This window comes from Equus caballus, chromosome 13 (assembly GCF_041296265.1).
Source record: "Equus caballus isolate H_3958 breed thoroughbred chromosome 13, TB-T2T, whole genome shotgun sequence".
Lineage (NCBI taxonomy): Eukaryota > Metazoa > Chordata > Mammalia > Perissodactyla > Equidae > Equus > Equus caballus.
This window is the reverse complement of record NC_091696.1, coordinates 51,131,392-51,153,292: the sequence shown is the minus strand read 5'-3', so window position 1 is coordinate 51,153,292 and position 21,901 is coordinate 51,131,392. Positions and strand designations below refer to the sequence as shown.

General features: G+C 54.9%; 1 protein-coding gene across 1 annotated transcript; it reads left to right on the top strand.

The window, feature by feature from the left end:
- Positions 1-8,110: 8,110 nt before the first annotated feature.
- On the top strand, positions 8,111-19,088 carry MMP25 (matrix metallopeptidase 25). Its single transcript, XM_014730224.3, has 10 exons — positions 8,111-8,753; positions 9,157-9,289; positions 10,796-10,931; positions 11,019-11,311; positions 15,798-15,974; positions 16,056-16,140; positions 16,304-16,386; positions 16,672-16,824; positions 16,904-17,161; positions 17,347-19,088. The coding sequence occupies exons 1-10, from the start codon at positions 8,664-8,666 to the stop codon at positions 17,616-17,618; spliced, it is 1,680 nt and encodes a 559-aa protein (XP_014585710.2). The 5' UTR covers positions 8,111-8,663; the 3' UTR covers positions 17,619-19,088.
- Positions 19,089-21,901: the final 2,813 nt, after the last annotated feature.

Here is a 21,901-nt window from a genome sequence, read left to right as displayed (position 1 = left end):
CCCCTAACCGCAATGAAAGTCTCTCCTTTCTCTTTCAAGCCATTCCAGACCTGCTCTTCTCCCTCCAGAAAGCCTCAGTGTGTGAGTAACCGATCTCTCATATTCTCTTGATGGGAGTGGCCTCATAAGTCTCCGTATGAACCCTCCACATGAACCAAATTTCATGTGGAGGGTTGACCCCATCATGGGGCAACTGTGAAACACACTCCTACCAGCAGAGTGTGCATTCCATCTGGCCCACACCTGGCCACTACTCGCCATCATCAGACGTTTTAATTTTTGCCAATCTGATGACAAACATGGTATGAGATAATAGAAAAAATATATATTGATCTCTGCCCCCATTTCCTGGCGCAGAGCTCCCAGAACCCATGTAAATAGGAGTGCTGGGTGAAGGGAGGTTTTCATTGCAGGCGGTGTCGGTGAACTGGGATTTGCTGGCATGGCCCTGGCTCGTGGAAACATGTGGTGGGAAGAGAAAGGATGCGAGGGTGGGGGCTGAGGAGCCTTCGATTCCTGGGGGACGCGTGGCCACCTACGGTACGGAGGAGCATCCGTGCTGCACTCAGGCACTAGAGGAGAAAGTTACCAATTGTACTGATTTAGAGATGGACTCAATTCCCCAGGAGGTGGTTTATGGGATGCATAAGGAAATGCAAACTAATAAGAAAAAGGTAAAATATTTAAACCCTTGGTTATTGTTATCTGTAATAGCTAAAACAAAATTAAAAGAATGTGCTGGATTGGACCTTGACGCTAGACCAAGCTCAGATTTCAGTGAGTCTGAGCCTCAGCCACTAGCCTTCAAGCCACCACCCAAGGGAAAAATTGTGCAAGGACAACAGAAAGTACCTCTAAGGCATCTGGTCACCAAGACAGGGGTCAGTGTGGGGGAGGGGCAAACCCCAGAAACTACTGACACCAGAGTTTAAAGTGTGAAGGGGTTGTTTCGTTTTGTGGACGGGTATCATCGGCTTCCTGAGGAACTTTCACTGAAATGGATCGTGAGAGTAACTAATGTGGGGGCCATGTCTTTGGTTTTGAGGCTGCAGAGTAGCAGAGCATGTTGGGATTGATACAGGACCCACAGCTCACTGTGGAACAATCACAGATGGCTGTGTATGATCCGGATACACAGGAGGTTAGTCCCAATGGAGCAGCCAGCATGACGGACTGGATAAAAGCCACTGTAAGGTCTGTTTACCCTGAGAAGGAGGACCGCCCATCTCCCCCTATCAATGCCTATTGGAGCACCCCAGATGAACCAGCTGATAGGCTCTGAATATAAGCCATGTAGGTCTGGCTTATGGTGAGCAGGACATTCACTGCTGAATATGCCTGTTACCCAGGTCGTGGTAAATGCTGTGGTTGAGGGGCCCTTTTGCATGGGCACCCCGTATGAGCTTACTGCTCCAAAGCTGGGGGACAGTTTGGGAAGCCTTATCGAATTTGCTCTCTCAGCTTCCCCTCATGGGTCTTACTAATAACAAAAATATTGGGCTTATTAACAAGAAAATGAGGAAAGGCAGAGGAAAGAATCAAGAGACTGGTCTTAGCAGGGTGGAAATTTTTGAACAGTTATTAAGAAATAAGGTGAATAAAGTAAATATCGATAGGAAGGAAACACTAATGATTAGTGATGTTGGACCTCTTTTCATGTGCTTATTGGCCATTCATATATCTTCTTTGGAGACATGTCCCTTCAAGTCCTTTGCCCATTTTCGAATCGGGTTGTTTGTTTTTTTGTTGTTGAGTTTTAGGAGTTCTCTCTATATTCTGGATATTAATCCCTTGTCATATGACTTGCAAATATTTTCTGCCCTTCTGTGGGTTGCCTTTTCACTCTATGGATAGTATCTTTTTTTTTTTTTTTTGAGAAAGATTAGCCCTGAGCTAACATCCGCTGCCAATCCTCCTCTTTTTGCTGAAGAAGACTGGCCCTGAGCTAACATCCGTGCCCATCTTCCTCTACTTTATATGTGGGATGCCTACCACAGCATGGCTTGCCACGCAGTGCTACGTCTGCACCTGGGATCCCAACTGGCCAACTCCGGGCCGCCTAAGTGGAACGTGTGAACTTAACCACTGTGCCACTGGGCTGGCCCCATATGGATAGTATCTTTTGATGCACAAAATTTTTGTAAAGTATAATTTATTTTTTCTTTTGTTACCTGTGCCTTTGGTATCATATCCAGGAAGTCATTGCCAAATCCAATGTTGTGAAGGTTTTTGTCCTATGTTTTCCTCTAAGAGCATTATAGTTTTAGGTCTTACATTTAGATTATTGGTCTATTTTGAGTTAATTTTTGTATATGGTATTAAGTAAGGGTCCAACCTCATTCTGCTGCCTGTGGACATCCAGTTTTCCCAGCACCATTTGTTCAAAACACTGTCCTTTCTTCATCTGGTGATCTTGGCAACCTTGTCAAAAATCATTCAACGGTTGATGTGAGGGCTTACTCCGGGGCTATTCTCTGCCATTGGTCTGTATGTCTGTCTTTATGCCAGTACCACACTGTTTTGATTACTGTAGCTTGGTAGTAAGTTTTGAAATCAGAAAGTGTGAGTCCTCCAATTTTGTTCTTCTTTTTCAAGATTGTTTTGGCTATTTGAGGTCCCTTGAGATTCCATATGAATTTTAGGATGGGTTTTTCCCAATGTCATTAGGATTTTGCTGGGGATTGCACTGAATCTGTAGATTGCTCTGGGCAGTGTTGACATTGTGACAAGTTCCTGCAGGCTGTGCGCAAGCTAGTCCAGGAACACGGGCACAGCTGCCTGCGCTGAGATGAGATTCCCCGCCACGAACTGTGCAAGCCTTCCCCGGGAAGCTGTAAGCCTTCGGAGTTCCGTAATGGCTCCATCAGACAGATTCTGCCAGTGCAATTGTTGTCCAGGTGGGGAGACAATTCCTGGTGCTTCCTTCTCCACCATCTTCCCAGAATCCTCTCCAACCCAAGGCCTTTTGCACAGAGTGGGTAAAATGTCAGGGGGGGAAGCAGAGGAGTTCCCAGGGCTCCTTGAGATGGGAGCCCCAGGCACTGCGGTACCAAAACCCGTTGGTGAAGCCCTGACTTGGGCTACAATTAGACTGAGAGAACATAATAATATGAGTCGATATATGAAAGTTGGAATGTTTAAACAGGCTCTACGTAGAGAAATTGTGTCTTCTGGGGCCGGCCTGGTGGCTTAGCGGTTAAGTGTGCACATTCCGCTTCGGCGGCCTGGGGTTCGTTGGTTCGGATCCCGGGTGCGGACATGGCACCGATTGTCAAGCCATGCTGTGGCAGGCGTCCCACATATAAAGTAGAGGAAGATGGACATGGATGTTAGCTCAGGGCCGCTCTTCCTCAGCAAAAAGAGGAGGATTGGCAGCAGATGTTAGCTCAGGGCTAATCTTCCTCAAAAACAAAAACAAAGAAATTACATCTTCTTTACCTAATGTTTCCTGGGAATGGATATTGTGTCACACTGGGGAACACTTGCCCTACCCCGTGTTGTAAGACCCAAGCCTGTTGATGACATCCTAATGGGGGCCACAGTTAGGAACGTAAGGGTTGGTGGAATTAAGGGAAGAGTTAGGAGACTTGGCAGATGTGAACAGGCTTTCTGCGAAGCGATTGTGTCTTTTTTACCTGACTGTATTATGGGATGGACACTGTGTCTGGGGAACGCTTCCCCTGCCTAGTCTTGTGAAACAGAGGCATGTCAATCTGCCCTTCAAGCAGCATTAATTGGACATGCTAAATGGGAGCCAGCACAATTGTCAGAGCCCACACAGTGTGGAATGGAAGCTGGAGTGCTGGTCGGGACAGATCCCTGCGCAATGGCCCCGTGTGGAGTGTACACTGGGGCTCACAGCAAAAGCCGGGGAGTGCCTCCCAGCAATGATGACTGGGACTTTGGACTAGAGAACTCCCATTGAGGGGCATTGACTACCTTGCTGTCAGACATAAATTGAAGCTACCTCGAAGTCTGAAGGACATAAAATCATCTTGAAACCTGAAATACTCATGATGTCTTGGGTGACGTCAGAGAAACACTAGAATGGGGATGACGTGCCCAGAAGAGTTCCATGATAAAATAGAAACGGTTTATCCAGGATCATGGTGCCTGGGGAAGGCAAGGAGTGCTCAGGAGCAGGGAGCCGCTTTTCCTAGGAGTGACTCCGGGAATGTGTGAGGAGCTGCTGGATTCTGTCATCATGTGGACGGTGCTCTATAAACAGCTCTTGACTGACCAACAAGAGCTGCTTGGTTTGTGGATGGCAGTTCCAAGGTGAGCGGACAACATCCCGTTTGAAAGGCCACCAGTTTGATCAAAGAAAGTAAAAACAAATTAGTGCAGTGGGCTGAAGTGCATGCTGCTTTCCAGTCATGATAGAAGAATTGAACAGTGGCAAATTCCCTATGTTTTTGTTTCTATGGACTCATGGGTGGTGCCAATGGCCTGGTCACTTGGTCAGGAAGGAGGGTAATGGACACCTGGCCTATTAAAGGGATGCCCATATGGGGCACAGCCCTGCAGAAATCCCTGTGGGAATTTGAGGGGTGCATTAAAGTAGGACGTGTTGATGCCCCTTGGAAGAGCCCCTGTCTGGGTTTGGGAGGAGGCTAGAATCAGCAAGTAGATATCCCCGTGAGTGGGCTTGAGTGGCCACCAGGGCCCATGAAGACTGCAGATGGCGCTGTGGCAGATTCCCTGAGGGGAAGGCCTTGATCGTACAGGCAAGTCAGACTGGTGCTGGTGGCCCCACGGGGTTACAAATGGCTCCTGACAGGACTAGACACTGACTCTGGCCTGGGCTTTGCTTATCCCATGTAGACGTAAGTGCTCCAAATGCTATAAAAGAAAACCCAGAGCAGAAGATATTGCACCAGTATGGGTGGCCAGTCGTCACTTCTTCAGCCCAAGGACCACACTCTGTAGGCCTGTAATGTCCAACAATGAGCAGAGAGAAGAGAGATGTCCTCCTCGGGGTATTAGTTTGATAGAGAATTGGAACGGGCAATGGAAACATTGGTTGTCTAAAATGCGGGGAGACACAGGCCTGAAGAGCTGGCTTCCACGCCTCCACAAGTGTGTGCTCGCACTCAATGTGAACATGAGTGGCGCTAAAGAAGTGTCCCCACAGGATAGATTTCTCTGTTTTTATGGTGGATCTGGGGAAGAGGGGGTGGGGAGGGGTGCTGGTGAGACTGCGACTCTTCCCAAGGGGGGAGGATGCTGGTCAAATGACTGATTTTTTTCCCTTCTTTTCCCCGCCATCACCGCAACCTTTTTTTCCCTACCTGATGCAGTGGTTGTATGACCAGGGCTGCGAATACAGTGCCTGAAACAGCGATGATTCCCAAACAAGAGATGGCAACTATATCTTAAGCCTTATGTCAGAATTCCTGAGCCCGCGGGAGCAGGATGGGCTTTCACTCCACCTGACAAAATCAGGGCTAACAGTGAATTCAGCTTTACCGCCTGGCACTAAAGATGGCCTGCCAGTTCTGCGCCCGTGTCACCTCACCCTGTGTGCACGAGAGTGGACCAGGGGTGGAGGGGCACTTGCCAGACTAGCATTGCTGCCTGCAATCTAGGCCAGCACAGCAGCTGAACCTTCCAAAGCTGGGAGAGTTGGGGTATAAATGCTGAGAGGCAAGAATAGTAGCTACAGGAAAAGTAGTGAGTCAACGAGTTATGTAATAAGGGCCATCCACACTTACGTTAACACCGCAAAAGAGGCTCGGAGCAAGAGACGAGATTTTCCCTTAGCTGGAGCATGCCAGATGCATGAAAGGGGGAACCACACGTTTGCTGAGACACTCTTGCTTTTGGAACCTGACCAGATCAGAGGGAAGCCTGCACACCTGAGTAGCCTCTCCCTGGGGGGCAACTTTATAGGATATGATGATGGACTGGGAGGATTACTTGTGACTTTTTGGGATTCTAGTCGCTGTGCCAGTATCTTTTGAGTTGTATTTGGTGTTGCTGTAAGGGGTCCATGGCCAGAGACCAGGAGGATGGGCTGTGAAAGAATAGAAAAATAAATACTGGTCTCCGCCCCCAGGTTCCTGGCCCAGGACTCCTAAAGCCCTTGTAATTTCCTAAGTGGTAAGAACACTAGGGGCATCTTTTGTTCTAATATTTGGTCTTTGACCCTGGTTCCTGACCCCGAACTCCTAAATCCCTTGGAATTTCCTGGCTGATAGGAGTGTCTTTTGTTCCAGTGAGGCGACTCGGGTGGGCTCCTCCATAGCTCCTGGATGGTGGCTGGTCACCCGACAGACCAGGCTTGGAACTCTCAGCCCCATCCCCCATGCTCCAGGAAGAGGACAGCGGCTGGAGATGGAACTAATGATGATGAAGCCTCCATAAAAATCCCAAAGGGCATTCGGAGAGCTGCTGTGTTGGTGAACACATCTGCTTGCCGGGATGGTGGTGCACCCAAATTCACCCAGACAGAAGTTCCTGCGCTTGGGACCCTTCTGGACCTCATGACGTATACTTCTTTATCTGGCTGTTCATTGGTATCCTTTATCATATCCTTTATTATATAATAAACTGGTAAACACTGGTGTTTCCCTGAATTCTGTGAGCTGTTTTGGCAAACGATCGAATCCGGTGGGGGGTGGGGCATGGGGGTCATGGGAATCTACGATTTATAGCCAAGGCCTACGGAAGTTGTGGGTTGCCTGGGGGCCCACTACTTGCACTTGGCATCTGAAGTGGGGGCAGTCTGGTGGGACTGAGCCCTCAGCCTGGGGGGTCTGCACTGACTCTGGTTAGTGTCAGAATTGAATTCAATTGTAGGACGCCCAGCTGGTGTCACAGAGAATTGCTCGGTGTGGGGAATAAACCCCACACATCTAGGGGCAGACGTGTTGTGAGTGTGGTAATGGTGTGACCATAAAGGAGACACACACAGGAGGAGTAGTGTAGGTTTTCATTACACATGGGATCTGTTGTGCATTGAATTGTGTCCCCCCCAAATCCGTGTGTTGAAGTCCTAACCCCCAACACCTCGGAACCGGACTGTATTTGGAGAGAGGGCCTTTAAACGGATGATTGCAGTAAAATGAGGCCATTAGGGTGGGCCCTCATCCAAAGTGAATGGTGTCCTTATAGAGGAGGACACACACAGGGACACGGGGGACGCATGGGCACACAGGAAAGACCACGTGACGCAGCAAGGAGGCAGCCACCTGCAAGCCTCAGAGAGGTGCCTTGAAGTGGCAGGAAAAGCCAATCTTGCCTTACCTTGATCTTGGACTTCCATCCTCCAGAACTGTGAGAAAAATTTCCCTTGTTTATGTCACCCAGCCTGTGGTATTTGTTATGGCAGCCGGAGGGGACTAACACGATCTCCACAGTTTAGTTTGCGTCGCTGGCTCGCTAATCCTGCTCAGTATTTGTTTTGTCTAAAATACACATGGGGTCCGGTCGCTGCCCTGCTCCAGAGACAGAGAGGTTTCACTCATGTCCACTTATCCGCCCCTCACCAGGAAGCCGCCGGCCTTGATCCCTCCCATCCTTCTCCAGCTGCCGGCCTCCTGGCCCCGGGCTCACGGGGCGGCATGGGTGAGACGCGGCTCTGCGGGTGCCCAGGTCTCCGCCTCCGGGTGGTGCTTCCATTCATCCCGTCCTTCGTCCTGCGCTCCTGGCAGGCGGCAGGCGCTCGAGCTTCTGCGTGGATGTTACTGGATTTTAAATGTCTAGCACCTGCGGAGAGGGGGCGCGGTCCCGGAGCAGCCCCCGGGTCTGGATCTAGAGATGCCACGACTACCGTGTACCGGGCCAGAGACCCGCGCAGCCCACGTGGTCGGGAGAAGGACCGTCGTGACCACAGGCGGCCGCACCCGCGGGCAGGGGTCGCAGGCCGAGACGGGCGGTGGGGGGAGGGGCCCGGACTCCGCAGAGAAGGGAAGCGACCCCGCCGCCCGGACATCTCCCGGCGCTGTGCCGGCTGCGCACCGCGGGGAGTCCCGGAACAGCGGCTCGAGGAGGGGAAGGGGAGAGGGAGGACCCGCGCGCCCCTCCCCCGGGCTGGGCTGCGCGCTTCTGAGAAAGCAGAAGCGAGCTATGCTCCGGGGAGTGCCACCGGAGCCGGGATCTGGGAAGAGAAACTTGCGGCGGCTGACAGGGCTCCTCGCCGCCGCCCCCCACCCAGCCCCGACCCGCGCTCTGAAGTGTTCGGAGGAGGGTCCTTGGGTCCTGCGGGGGGCAGGGGCCACCACCTGGCCCGCCCCTTGTCGCTGGACATCTGAAGATCAGGCCCCTTCCCCGGTCTCGCCATCACCGCTTCTCGGGGTGCCACGCCCCGCCAGAGGGAGGGGCCGCCTGTGCCGTGCGGAGCGGGACAAGACCGGCTCTGGACCCCTAGAGGCCGCAGCAACGGACCCGGAGTCCGGACCTCCGCCCTCTCCCGCGTCCCCTCAACCCTCCCGGGACACCCAGCAACCCCAGCTCTCCTGGGCCCTCCGCTGGACGCCCCCAGCATCGTGCCTTCCAGTGCCCCGGACCCCTGGCGCGGTCCCCAGTCTTCCTGCGCCCCTCCTATCCTGCGTCGGATCCCCCTGAGCCTCTCCGGGCCCCTGACTTCCGCCCCCAGGTCCTCAGGGCGGCCCGGGCCAGGCCCCCTCGAGCCCCGGCGGCTGCCCAGGCAGGAGAGCGCCATGCTCCAGCTCCTGGTGCTGCTGCTCCTGCTGCTGCTGCCCCCCGCGCGCGCCCCGGAGCCCGCGGCGCAGGATGTGAGCCTGGGCGTGGTGAGTGCCGGGGTCCTCGGGCTCCTGGGATCTGCAGCGGGGCTGGGAGAGGCAAGCTGGGATCCCTGGGCGCGGAGGAGGCTGAGGGCTGATTCAAACGTTCAAGGAGTGACTAGGAACGGGATCTGGGGACACGGATTCTTGGATCCATCAGGAGGTTTGGGGCCCAGATTAGAAGATCTGGAAAGGGGCTTGGGTGGGGAGGTGGGGACCAGGACTCTGGAGTCCATATAATGCCTGGCAAACCCAGGGCTGGAGGGCCGGGACCTTGAGAGAGGGAGCAGGTGGGCTCTCGGGGCTGGGGGCCTGGCAACAGGAGGGCGAGACTTCCAGGATGATGGTGGGAAGGGAAAGTCCCATCCCTCCGACCCTCCTGCTTCATCTGTTCCCTCCTGTGGTCTAGGACTGGCTGACACGCTATGGCTACCTGCCACCACCCAACCCTGCCCAGGCCCAGCTGCAGAGCCCTGCCAAGCTACGGGATGCCATCAAGGTCATGCAGAGGTTTGCCGGGCTGCGTGAGACAGGTGTCCTGGGTAGGTGGCCCCCACCCCCTCCCCAGCCCTGCCTCTGCACCCACCTGACAATTATTCAGCGGGTTTTAAACCACAGGATGCACCTGAATCATGGGAGCTGGGCAAATGCTGATTTGGGCCCCAACCCAGGAAGTTCTTGGGCACTCCTCTTTCAACAAATATTTATCAAGAATCTCTTACATGCAAGACCATCTCAGGCTCCCCTGTGACACTGGTGAACAGAGTAGATAAGGTCCCTGCTCTCATGGAGCCAACATTCTAGAGAGGGACACACGCAGATCAAGAACAGAAATATGCAAGATATTTTCAGGGAGTGGCAAGTGTTTTGAAGAAATAACATGGTAATGATGCTGAGGGGCTGCTCTGTCAGGGCAGGCTCCCCTGAAAGGTGTCACATGAGTTGAGAAGAGCTCTATGACACAGAGCACTATAGGACACACAGAGGAGGAGCCAGCCATGGCAGAATGTAGGAGAAGAGTGTCCCAGGCAAATGCAAGGGCCCTGTGGTCAGCACAAGCTTGTGTGCCTGTAATGAGAGGAGGACTGAAGAGCTAAGAAGAGCCTGATTGGGGGCCTTGAAGGGTGTTTGGGTTTGATTCCAAGTGTGGTGAGAAACCATGGGAGGGTTTGAAGTGCGGTTTTAAGCTTTCTCTGGTTGCTGATGGAGAGTGGAGAGTGGGGAGCACAGGGACCAGGAAGGAGGCAGTTGCAGCATCCACGCAAGAGTTGATGGTGGCCTGGGCTGGGGGGCGGGGTGGGTGGGGCGTGATGAGAAGCAGTTGAATCCAGGGTGTGTATTTTGGAGGTAGAGCTGAGAGGCTCATCTGTTGGGTTAAATGGGCAGGAAGGAGAACTGAGGAGACACTGGCTAGTTGCGAGAGAAGGGACCTCTCCCTGTCCTGTCCTCTGCTGAGCAGTGGCTGGCATCAGGATGTGCTCAATTACTCTTTGTCACCCCAACCAACGAGGTGAGGCAGGACCTTCATTTGCAGACCAGGAGACTGCTGGGAATGGAGCCGAGCTGGGAGAGGGGACTCCAGGCTGATCTACCCTGGGAGGGGTGGCTTGCCGCATGGGGCCAGAGACGCAGCCAGCCCTGGGAGTTGGGAGCTAGGGGGTGAGGTATGGGCAACCTCCTAGGGGGTCCCAGCCTCAAAGAATAGGGTTCTCACTGCACCCCAGGGCTCCTTTCTGCAGAGCCAAACCACCAGGGCTCAGGGAAGTGGGACCCCCAGATCCTGGCCTGAGATTCTGAGCGCCACCTGGAGGCAGTCCGCCCAGGGCCAGGTGCAGAGAGTGACACCGCCCAGAAGAGCAGTATCATAGTTTTATATGAGCTGGCTTCCAGAATCGGACTGCCTGGGTTCAAATCCAAGCTGTGGGGCCTTCTCAAGCAAGTTTCTTAACCTCTCTGAGCCTCAGTGTCCCCAGGTGGAAAGTTAGCTGGTGTCCTGATGAGGGCAGGTTGTCCTAGAGCTGATTCCACCCCCACCAACCTCTCCACAGACCCAGAGACAATGGCCGCCATGCGTAAGCCCCGCTGCTCCCTGCCGGACGTGCTGGGGGTGGCGGGGCTGGTTAGGCGGCGCCGCCGATACGCCCTGAGTGGGAGCGTGTGGAAGAAGCGAACCCTGACGTGGAGGTAGGTCCTGGTACGCAGCCCACCCTGGGCCTGCCTGCTGGGCCCAGCTTGGAACGGCCAACCTGACTCCTGTTCCCCTCTCCCCAGGGTCCAGTCCTTCCCCCAGAGCTCCGCGCTGAGCCAGGAGACAGTGCGCACCCTCATGCACCATGCCTTGACTGCCTGGGGCGCTGTGTCAGGCCTCAGTTTCCAGGAGGTGGGTTCTCAGGGCCCAAGTGAGCCCGACATCCTCATCGACTTTGCCCGGGCGTACCACCAGGACAGTTACCCCTTCGACGGGCAGGGGGGCACCCTCGCCCATGCCTTCTTCCCTGGGGAGCACCCCATCTCTGGGGACACTCACTTCGACGATGAGGAGACCTGGACTTTTGGGTCAAAAGGTACAATCTCCCCTCTTCTGAGAGGTCCTCTCCTCAGGTCTGTCTGCCCTTAAGAATTAGGTTTAAATTACATTTACTGATGGAGGCTGCACCAGTTGGGCTTTTCCAGAGAAACAGAACCGGTAGGATGTGTGTGAGTGTGTGTGTGTATGTGTATGGAGTGATTTATTTTAAGGAATTGGCTCATGGAATTGTAGGGACTAGCAAGTCCAAAATCCATAGGGTGGGCCCGCTGGCTGGAAACCCAGGCAGGATTTCTATGTTGCAGTCTTGAGGCAGGATTCCTTCTTCTCTGGGTAACCTCAGTTTTTGCTCTTAAGGTTTTCAACTGATTAGATGAGGCCCACCCACAGTATGGAGAGTAATCTGCTTTACTTACCATCTACTGATTATAGGTGTTAACCACATCTACAAATAACCTCCACAGCAACATCTGGACTGGTGTTCGACCAAGCAACTGGGCACCATAGTCTGGCCAAGTTGACGCAGGAAAGTACCCATTACAGAGGCCTGTCGGGTGCCCAGCTCTGAGCTGAGGACTTAAAGAGTCAAAAACACAAGTCTGTCCAGCAGCTGAGTCAGGAGAGTAACCGGCAATTGCTACACACGGTGACACAACTACAGAGAATCACATTAGAGGAAGTCCTCAAGCTTGCGGGTGCTCAGAGGGAGGGCCGACCTGCGGTTGTTGGCTCAGGGGGGCTTCCCTGCAGTGGTGACACTGTGCATTCCACATGCGGACACTGAGTGCCAACTAGCGCACAAGGTTCCACCCTCCAGAGTACACAGGGTGGTGGGTGTGGTGATGAGGGTGGGGGTAGGAGGGGTGCATGAGAAAGCGCAAGCCAGTGAGCTAGCCGAGTCCAGGTAGTCAGGGGTGGCAGCTGTGGGGTGAGAAACAGCCCAGGCCATTCAGGGATGGGTGTTGGGGGCGACACCATAGAGGACGGACGGCAGGTCTCATGCCATAAAGGGCCTTGGAAAGCAGCGCATGTCAAGAGCCTGGACAAAGGGCTTCTGAAGGCAATGGGAGCTGAGGAAGCCTTTGCATTCTAGAAATATCACTGGCTGCGGTGGGGGGCAAGATAGGGGTGGGGAGGGAGGAAGCTACCTCAGGGACCAGATAAGAGATGGTCGTGGGTGATTGGGGGTGGAGGGCAGTGGGTGGCTCTGAGGAAGTTTATCAGGATGGGCAAAGATTGGGATCCGACTGGGTTCTGGGGTCCAAGGGGATGGGGAGGGTGGGTGATGGCCAGGGTTCCGGCTCTGGGAGGCTCGCGGAAGGCAGGGGTGACCTCAGGTTGGGGCATCTGTTTGCAGTGCTGTGGGCCGTTCAGGGCACATGGTGCGTCGGTGGCCGAGTGTCTTGCTCTAGAACATGGACCCCTCTGACTTACTAGGTCAGGTCCCCAGAAGCTCGAGCTGGAGATTCTTGTGCAGACAGTCTTTCGGGGGCACATTCTCAGGACAAAGGGAAGCAGGAGAGGACTGCGGACAGAAGACAAGCAAGGATGTGGTTTCTGCTGGAGGAAGCCAGAGCCCATGGGAGCTCTGGAGCATAAACAGTGCTGCGGGGTTGGTCCTGCCTGGAGGCCAGGAGCCCAGCTCGTCTCGTCCCTGATCAATCTGCCATTGGCCACCAGCTGCTGGGGAGAGGCTGGGCCAGTGGAGAGAGCCATCTTCTGGGGGAGGGGGCAGCCAGGGCTGGGCGCACAGGCTCTGTGAAGGATCTGCCGAGAGCATCCACACAGCGAGGCTGTAGCACAGCATTAAGTACGTGGGCTGGAAGTGGGACTCAAGTCAGGGCTCCTCTGCCTGCTCCGTGTGTAAGGTCCCTGAGCTCAGTGTGCTCAGCTTCCCCATCTGAGAAGTGGGGATGATAACAGGACCTGTGGTGGCGCAGGCTTGTGGTTTAAATGAGTAATTCACCTGCAGCCGTCACACAGGGCCTGGCATGCAGGAGTGCGCCATTCATTGCCAGCTGCTATGAGCAGAGCCTGGTGGCAGATTTAAGAGTCAGCGGTGCTCGGGGGAATGGTAAGGTTCTGGGAGGAGAATGTAGAATGTGAAGGTCAAGTGCAGAGCTGTGGAGAGCCCCACAGTCACGGGGAGGAGGAATCAAAGGAAATGCAGAGAGAACATTTCAAAAGGTGATCAAGAACAAGAGTGAAGAAGGAAGTGGTCAGCAGAGGGCAGGGCAGCAAACCAGTTCAGAGGCCACAGAGGCTCAGAGTAGGTCGTCTGGGGATGAAGTGACCTTAATGCCTCCAGGCTCAGTGGGTGGGGAAGAATCCAGACCACAGTGGGGTTAGGCATGAGAGGAGTTGAGGAAGTGAAGAGGAGTTTAGACCACTGACCAGACAACTGGCTGGGGAGGGAGGGTGTGTGGATGGGGGGCAGACAGGTCCACGGGGTGTCTTAGAGAGAGGGAGTCTTGAGTACTCAGGGATGCTGGATGAGCCAATAGAAAGAAAGGGGTGGGGGATGGAGGCATGGCTGGCTGGCTGGCTGGATCGATAGATGGATGGCTCGACACATGGATGGACAGATGGACAGGTAGATGCATGGATAAACCCATGGATGCATGCACGAATGCATGGATGTAAGGATGAATGCATGAGTGCATTGAGGCATAGATGGATGGAGGCAGGGATGCAGGGATGGACAGATAGGTGGGGCACTTTCCTTGTCCTAGAGGAGGTAAGAAAGAAAGGGTCCTCGCACAGGGCAGGGCAGGAGGCAGGAGGTGAGCGTGACGGAGATGCAGCTGTCTGCCCTGGGTGCACAGGAAGTAAGAGATTACATCAGATGGCCTATTTTGATGAAATAGGAAATGCATTTGTCATGTAAGAGTTGGGGGTTGGGACTGGGTAATGGCTTGAGGGGCTCTGGGCCTGGAATTGAGGCTGAGTGGAGAGTGCAAAGGAGCTGCCTGCTGAGGCCTAGGGCAAGGATGAGAGGAGCCGAGCACCCTCGTAGACTGGCCTCCGGGAATCTCGTGGGGCTGGATCTGCACAGTTGCGTAATTTCCCCCTGCTGTAAAATATGAGAAGGGTGCAAGGAAGGGGTACAGCGAAGGAGAGGCAAGGCAGGGAATGGGTGAGAGATAAGAGACATCCACCTGATTAAGACACCAAACTTCCCCCAGTTTCTCAGGAAAAGGACTCAGCGATGGAAAAACCCAGTCAACACAGAGACTCACCGAGACATATGAGTTTGACCAAGACCCTCTTTAGTGTCTGTTGAGAGCCGAGACAGCACAGCTCGGCCTCAGCCCCAGCTCTGCCATTGCACCTGACCTCTCTGTGCCTCAGTTTCCCTGCCCGTGAAATGGGGATAGGAGGTAGAGGTTTTGTGAGAAGTAAATGAAGACAAGGGTTACTTCTCTTCTTGTGATGGATGCACTTCATTCTCTGCCTCTCATCTCGTGGCCTTTAGAGGCTGAGAGAAATCTGCTTTTGAGTCCCCGGGTCACTTCCAATAACCCACTTTTTGACCCCAGTTAGAGATTCCATGGAGCATCCGGACATCTGGGGAATCTGTGCCTCCCTGGGGGGCTGCTCACCTCTCTCCTTCTCAGCCTCTCCCTGCCTGCTCTGTGTATAGTGTATCGGATCGATGAGCTGGAGTTCGACCAGCGACCGGAGCGTGAAGAGGCTTGCTCCTGGCGCCTGGGCTGGGTCCCCGAGGAAGAAGCCTCTGTGGTCAGAGAGGCTGGGAGCGAGGCCAGGCACCAGGGCCTGCAGGCTGTGGTGGGAATGGAGAGTGCCTGCTGGAGCTGCACATTCGCAGATGGATGAAGGCCTCAGGGGTGGGGAGGAGAGGGGAGGACCCAGGGAGGCAGGCAGGCTGGGGGAGGGGGAGACGGTGAGAGGGATAGAGGACTGAGGGGATGTGGGCACTAGAGGGGTGTGGATAGAAGGAGAGGGCAGGGGAAGGACCATGGGGCTGGGAGTGGGGTGAAGGTCTTGGGGGCTGAGGCCAAGGAGACTGACCGACATTGCCCATGGGTGGGAACAGGAGGGAGTGGGGGGCTCTGACCACAGACTGGAGCTGGGAGGAGGGGACATTCTGAGGGCTGGGGCCTCCTCCAGAGCCTGCAGGCACCCCAGGCTCCTGCTTCCCCAGAATGTTGCCATGTGCACAGTCTCGCCTTCCTGGGCCAGGGGCTGCCCCAGTGTAAGGTCGCCCCACCTCTGTCCAGACTGTCTCCTCCTGCTCTTTCCACACCCTGCCCTGTGGGTCTCCGCAGCCCGGTGTACGTGTGTCTAGCACTGCCAAACAAGACTACTCAAAAATATTGACCAAATAAGTGACCACAGGCAGGAAGGATGAAGGGGCTCAGGGAGCGTCTGGGCAGAGGTGGCCACCTCCAAAGGTCTCCTGGCTGTTCCTCTCCACTGGCCCCACTCCTAGCTGCCTAGCTGCCCTTTCCCAGTGAGGGGATTTAGGGGCACAATCCAGCCCACTCTCCCTTCCTCCCCAGATGGTGAGGGGACCGACCTGTTTGCAGTGGCTGTCCACGAGTTTGGCCACGCCCTGGGCCTGGGCCACTCCTCAGTGCCTGACTCCATCATGAGGCCCTTTTACCAGGGCCCAGTGGGTGACCCCACCAAGTACCGCCTGTCGCAGGATGACCGGGAAGGCCTGGAGCAGCTCTATGGTACAGGGAGAGGGCATGGGGGCTTGCCCTGTGGCCTCTGCTGCAGGGGATGGATCCTCACCTCTCTGACTCTCTCCACAGGGAAAGCGCCCCAAACCCCCTATGACAAGCCCACAAGGAGACCCCTGGCTCCTCCTCCCCCGCCCCCTGCTCTGCCCCCAGACAGGTGAGGACCCTCCAGCTGTGTGACCTTGGGGAAGCTGCTGACTTCCATGTCCTCCTCCTGAGATGGGCGTGGGAAGAGTCCCTGCCCTGTAGGACTGTCTCAAGGTTAAGCAAAGAGATGAGGTGCCTCGCCCCTCTCTACTCACCTCCTCTTTCCTCCACAGCCCCTCCCTCCCCGTCCCTGACCGATGTGAGGGCAATTTTGACGCCATCGCTAACATCCGCGGGGAAACCTTCTTTTTTAAAGGCGAGTCAGAGTGATCTCCCCTGACCCGGTATAGTTGGCTTCCTACCCACTTAGGGTGACCCACCAGGCCTGTGGGGTTTCCTGGGATGCGGGACTTTCAGTGCTAGAAAGAGGGAAAGTCCCGGGCAAGGGGGTCCCCCTGGAGCCCTTGCCGCCTTGCTTTCCATATGGACCTCGCGCAAAGCTGTGGGAGGGGGAGACCCAGGGCTGTGTCCCAGCCACACCCTCGGCGGAGAGGACCTCTCGCCATCTCCTGTCCCCGCGTCCACCCCTCTGTCCCCACAGGCCCCTGGTTCTGGCGCCTCCAGCCCTCGGGACAGCTGGTGTCCCCCCGGCCCGCCAGGCTCCACCGCTTCTGGGAGGGGCTGCCGGCCCAGGTGCAGGTCATCCAGGCGGCCTACGCCCGGCCCCCAGACGGCCGCATCCTCCTCTTCAGCGGTGAGTGCGCCCGGGCGGGGCTGGCCGCGCTCGGGCGTGCCGGGCGGGAAGAGCGCCCGCTCACCGAGCCTCCCCGCAGGCCCGCAGTTCTGGGTGTTCCAGGACCGGCGGCTGGAGGGCGCCGCGCGGCCGCTCACCGAGCTGGGGCTGCCCCCGGGGGAGGCGGTGGACGCCGTGTTCTCGTGGCCGCAGAATGGGAAGACCTACCTGATCAGGGGCCAGCGCTACTGGCGCTACGACGAGGCGGCGGCGCGCCCGGACCCCGGCTACCCGCGCGACCTGAGCCTCTGGGAGGGGGCGCCTCTGGCCCCCGACGATGTCACCGTCAGCAACACAGGTGGGAGAGCCCACGGCGTCTGGGGGTCCTGGGGCTGGGGCGGCGGGGTCCTGGGGCACGTGGGGACAGAGGCCATCCTGGCGCTTTCGGGGAGCCCCGGGCAGAGCGCGGCACACCGAGGGAAGGGGTAGGATGGGGCTCGAGGCGGCCGGACCAGCCCCTGAGCGTCTGCTCCCTCCTTGCAGGGGACACTTACTTCTTCAAGGGCGCCCATTACTGGCGCTTTCCCAAGGGCAGCGTCCAGGCCGAGCCGGACTCGCCCCAACCCATGGGCCCCAAGTGGCTGGACTGCCCGGCCCCGAGAGCTGGCCCTCGCACGCCCAGGCCCCCCAAAGCCACTCTCAAGCCTGGACCCTGCGATTGTCAGTGCGAGCTCAATCAGGCCGCGGGGAGGGGGTCCGTGCCCCTCCTGCTACCCCTGCTGTCCCTGTTGGTGGGGGTCGTCGCCTCCCGCTGACTGGGGCCAGGCCGCCATGTGGAAGGCGTCAGATCTCCTGCTGGGGGCGCTGTGGCTGGTGCATCGCTGCCCAGCTCCATCCTCTGTTCCCAGGGGCGGGGCTGGGCGCGGATGCAGCTGGGCGGATGCAAGTGGAGCTAAGCCCTGGGAACAGGGGACAAAGGCTGGGCAAGCGGGGCGACATACTCATTTCCCCCAGATCCGCGCCGCCGGAAACCCAGCGGCCTGGCCCCAGTCTGCGGGAGGCGCACTGCCCCCCAGGACTCTCCTTTTCCCGGAATAGCTAGCCTTTCTCACAGCTCAGGCGGCTGCCCCCTTGTCGCCCTTGCCCCGCCCGGCCACAGCGGCTCCAGGCTGTTTGGGTCTATAGAGGACAGGCCTGCTTGGAAGCTGATCCCTGGTCCTCTCTCCACCTGGTGCTCTTTCTCAGAAGTTTCTCACCCTGTCCTGCCTCCATGACACTTCAGTCAACACCACATAGGTGGGGACCCTGGACCCAGCCCTGAGACCACCCCTGGGCACCAGTGCCCATTATCTGGGTGACTTCAGTGGCTACACAGGCGACCCTCCACAATCTGGGCCCCTTGGACCTCCTTGCTGGTCACCACCCTGAACCCAGAACTGCCGCCATTCAACAGGACACCCTCCTAGCCCTGCAGAAGCCTCCACACTGGAGTGTCTGCCGCTTCCCTCAGGGAGAACTCCTGGGCCCCCATCAGCTCAGGGCTGGAGGAAAGACACTGGTCTGAGCTCCCTCTCAATCAGGGTCTTTGCCTCCTCAGCAAATCTTGCTGATGAGTGGGTTGAATCTGGGCCACCTCAATCATGCCCCTAGTCCCTACAGAATTCATGGTCTAAATCAGCGCCTCTGGAACTGTGGCTCTGGAATATTCCTCATCAGAGTCACCCAAGGAACTTATGCAGATGCCATGTCCTCACTCCGAATCCTCACTCTGGGAGTGGAGCCAGGTGTCTGCATTTGAACAGGGTGAGGGGGTGGGTTGCCTGCTGGACAAGGGAGCTGAGCCAGCAGCTCCGGACTCTGTCCTGTGGCTTTTGTGTGTCTCTCCCATGTTCTCCCTCCCAGGGGCCCACCACTTCATGTTCTCTACAGAGCTAAGATGATGGCCTTGCTTGAGAGAGGTCCATCCCCCGTGGTTGGGGTCACTTAGCAGCGACTTCTTGGACTGCCATCCAGCCACAGTGGCCCCACAGAGCTGTCCAGAGCCGAGGCTGTGGGCTGCAGTCCCAGTGAGCAGGGACGTTGCCCGCTGTTGGTCATGACAACCAAACGAGTCCGAGGGCACAGCCAGGTGTCTTCCACCAGCCCATGAGCTGAGAATGCTAAGTCACCAGACAACCAGAAATTGAGTCTCTGTCAGGATCCTTTTGAAGTGTAAGGAGAGAGAAACTTACACTTTGAAAGGTTTTGAGCCTCATCCAGGACAATAAAAATAACTGTACAGAAAACCCTTCATTTCTTCTGAGCACTGATGGGCCTGGGGTGAGGTTTGGTGGCAGGGACTTGATGGACCAGAATCGCTCTGCTTTGCTGAAGACGTTGAATCTGGAGTTGGCGGGTGGCAGGTTGGCAGACGGGAGGAGAGTGAGTGGGAGGAGGAAGCAGAGAGAGGAACCCAAAAGTCTTTTGGGGGAGCCCAGAGGAGAGGCGTCCAATGTGAAATGTGAGGCTGCTTCCAGTGCCACATGGAAACTTCTCTTTCCCCAGCCTTTAAGAATGATTACGTCTACTACACAAAAATGCCGTGTCAGATGGATTGATTTTATTTCAAAAATGGTGCAGTCTCGTAATCAAAATTTAACATTTTGTGCTTCAAAGGACACCACAAAAAAAGTGAAAAGACAACCCATAGAATGTGAAAAAGTATTTTAAATGATAATCTGAAAAGTGACTATCTCCAGAATATATAAACTACTCCTACAACTTGATAACAAAAACAAAAATAACCCTATCTAAAAATGGGCAAAGGATCCGAGTATATATTTCTCCAAGGGAGGTGTACAAATGGCCAATGAGCACATGAAAAGCTGCTCAACATTAGTCATGAGAGGGGGCTGGCTCTGTGGCCGAGTGGTTAAGTTCGCGCGCTCAACTGTGGCAGTCCAGGGTTCGGATCCTGGGCGCAGACATGGCACTGCTCATCAGGCCACGTTGAGGCGGCGGCCCACATCCCACAACTAGAAGGACATGCAACTAAGATATACAACTGTGTACGGGGGGGTTTGGGGAGATAGAGCAGAAAAAAAAAAAAAGATTGGCAACAGTTGTTAGCCCAGGTGCCAATCTTTAAAAAAAAAAACAAAAAACATTAGTCATGAGAGACATGCAAATCAAAACCATAATGAATACCACTTCACACCCACCGGGATGACTAGAATCAAAAAGATGTAACAGTAAGTGTTGGTGAGAATGTGGGACATTGAAATTTTCATCCCCTGCTGCTGGGAATGTAAGCTGGTGTTGCCAATTGGAAAACAGTCTGGTGCTATCTCAAAAAGTTGAACACATACTTACCATATGACCCAGCAATTCCACTTCTTGTTGTAGACTCAAGAGATTAACATCTGTCCACACAGAAACTTGCACATGAATGTTCACAGCAGCGTTACTCATAATAGCCAAAATGTGGAAACACCCAAAATGTCCATCAATAGGTGAATAGACAAACAAAATGTGGTCCATCCATACAGTGGAATATTATTCAGTCATAAAAAGGAATGCAGCGCTGACACCCACTGCAATGTGGATGAATCCTGAAAATTCTAGGCTAAGGGAAAGAAGTCAGATACAGTGGGCCCCATAGTGTATGATTTCCTTATATGAAATGTGCAGAACAAGAAAATCCATAGAGACAGAGTAGATGAGTGGTTTCCTAGGCCAGGTGAGGGGTGGGGATGTGAGGATTAAGGGATGATGGCTAAGGGGTAAGGAATTTCTTTTTTTCTTTTCTTTGCTGAGGAAGATTTGCCCTGAGCTAACATCTATTGCCAGTCTTCCTCCATTTTGTCTGTGAGCCACTGTCATGGCATGGCCACTGATAGATGAGTGGTATAGGTCCGTGCCAGGGAAGCAAACCTGGGCCGCTGATGTGGAGCTCACTGAACTTAACCACTAGGGCACTGGGGCAGGCCCATGGGTTGAGGAATTTCTTTTTCAGGTGGTGAAAGTTTCTGAAATTGATTGTGATGATGGCTGAACAGTTCTCTGCATTGAATCATACACTTTAATGAGTGAAGTGTATCGTATGTGAATTATATCTCACTAAAGCTATTTTTAAAAAGCTACAATTCCCAGTGAAACACAGGTGTCTTCAGATGGTGGCCTTTGTGAGGCAGTCCTGGAGGTGCCAATTCCCACGTGGGATCAGGGAGCTAGGATTATGGAGATGAAGGCCAGAAATATTTCTTGTAGCTGAAGCAGAGCAGTTCTCTTCTCTCGCCAACCCTGGAATTCAAAGACCGACCAGGCTGGCCCCATGGCCGAGTGGTTAAGTTCTAATGCTCCGCTTCGGTGGCCTGGGGTTCGCTGCTTCAGATCCAGGATGCGGACCCACACACCACTCATCAAGCCATGCTGAGGCAGCATCCCACACAGCACAACCAGAAGGACCTACAACTAGAGTATATGACTATGTACTGGGGGGCTTTGGGGAGGAAAAAAGAAAGAGGAAGTTTGGCAACAGATGTTATCTCAGGGCCAATCTCTCCTGAAAAAAACGAAAGACCCCAACATTTCAAAGATGGCCCAGGGAAGGGTCTGGACTTCCTGGGTGTGGAGAGGGGTTCAGACAATTGACTGGGCTCTGAAGGGGCAGGGAGACATGAGCTGGGGTCTACTTAACCCAAGCGGAGCTTTCACCCAGAAAGTGTGATTGTAGGTCTGTCCCTCTGAGGCTCACACAGGTGGCCCCTCAGAAGCCTGGGTACTCTTTGAGTGTGTCAGGGGTTGAACTGTGTACCCCAAATTCATATGCTGAAGTCCCAACTCCCAGCACCTCAGATTGTGACCTTAATAGTAGATAGTGTCTTCACAGAGGGAATGAAGTTAAAATGAGGTCGTTAGGGTGGGCCCTAATCCAATACAACTGGTGTCCTTATAAAAAGGGGAAATCTGGACTCAGGTATGTATACAGGGAGAACGCCCTGCGCTCACGAAGACGACCACCTACAGGCCTACGAGAGAGGCCCGGAACACATCGTCCCTCTCAGCCCTCGGAGGGAGCCAACTCTGCCAACACCTCGATTTCCCCCTCCAGCCCCCA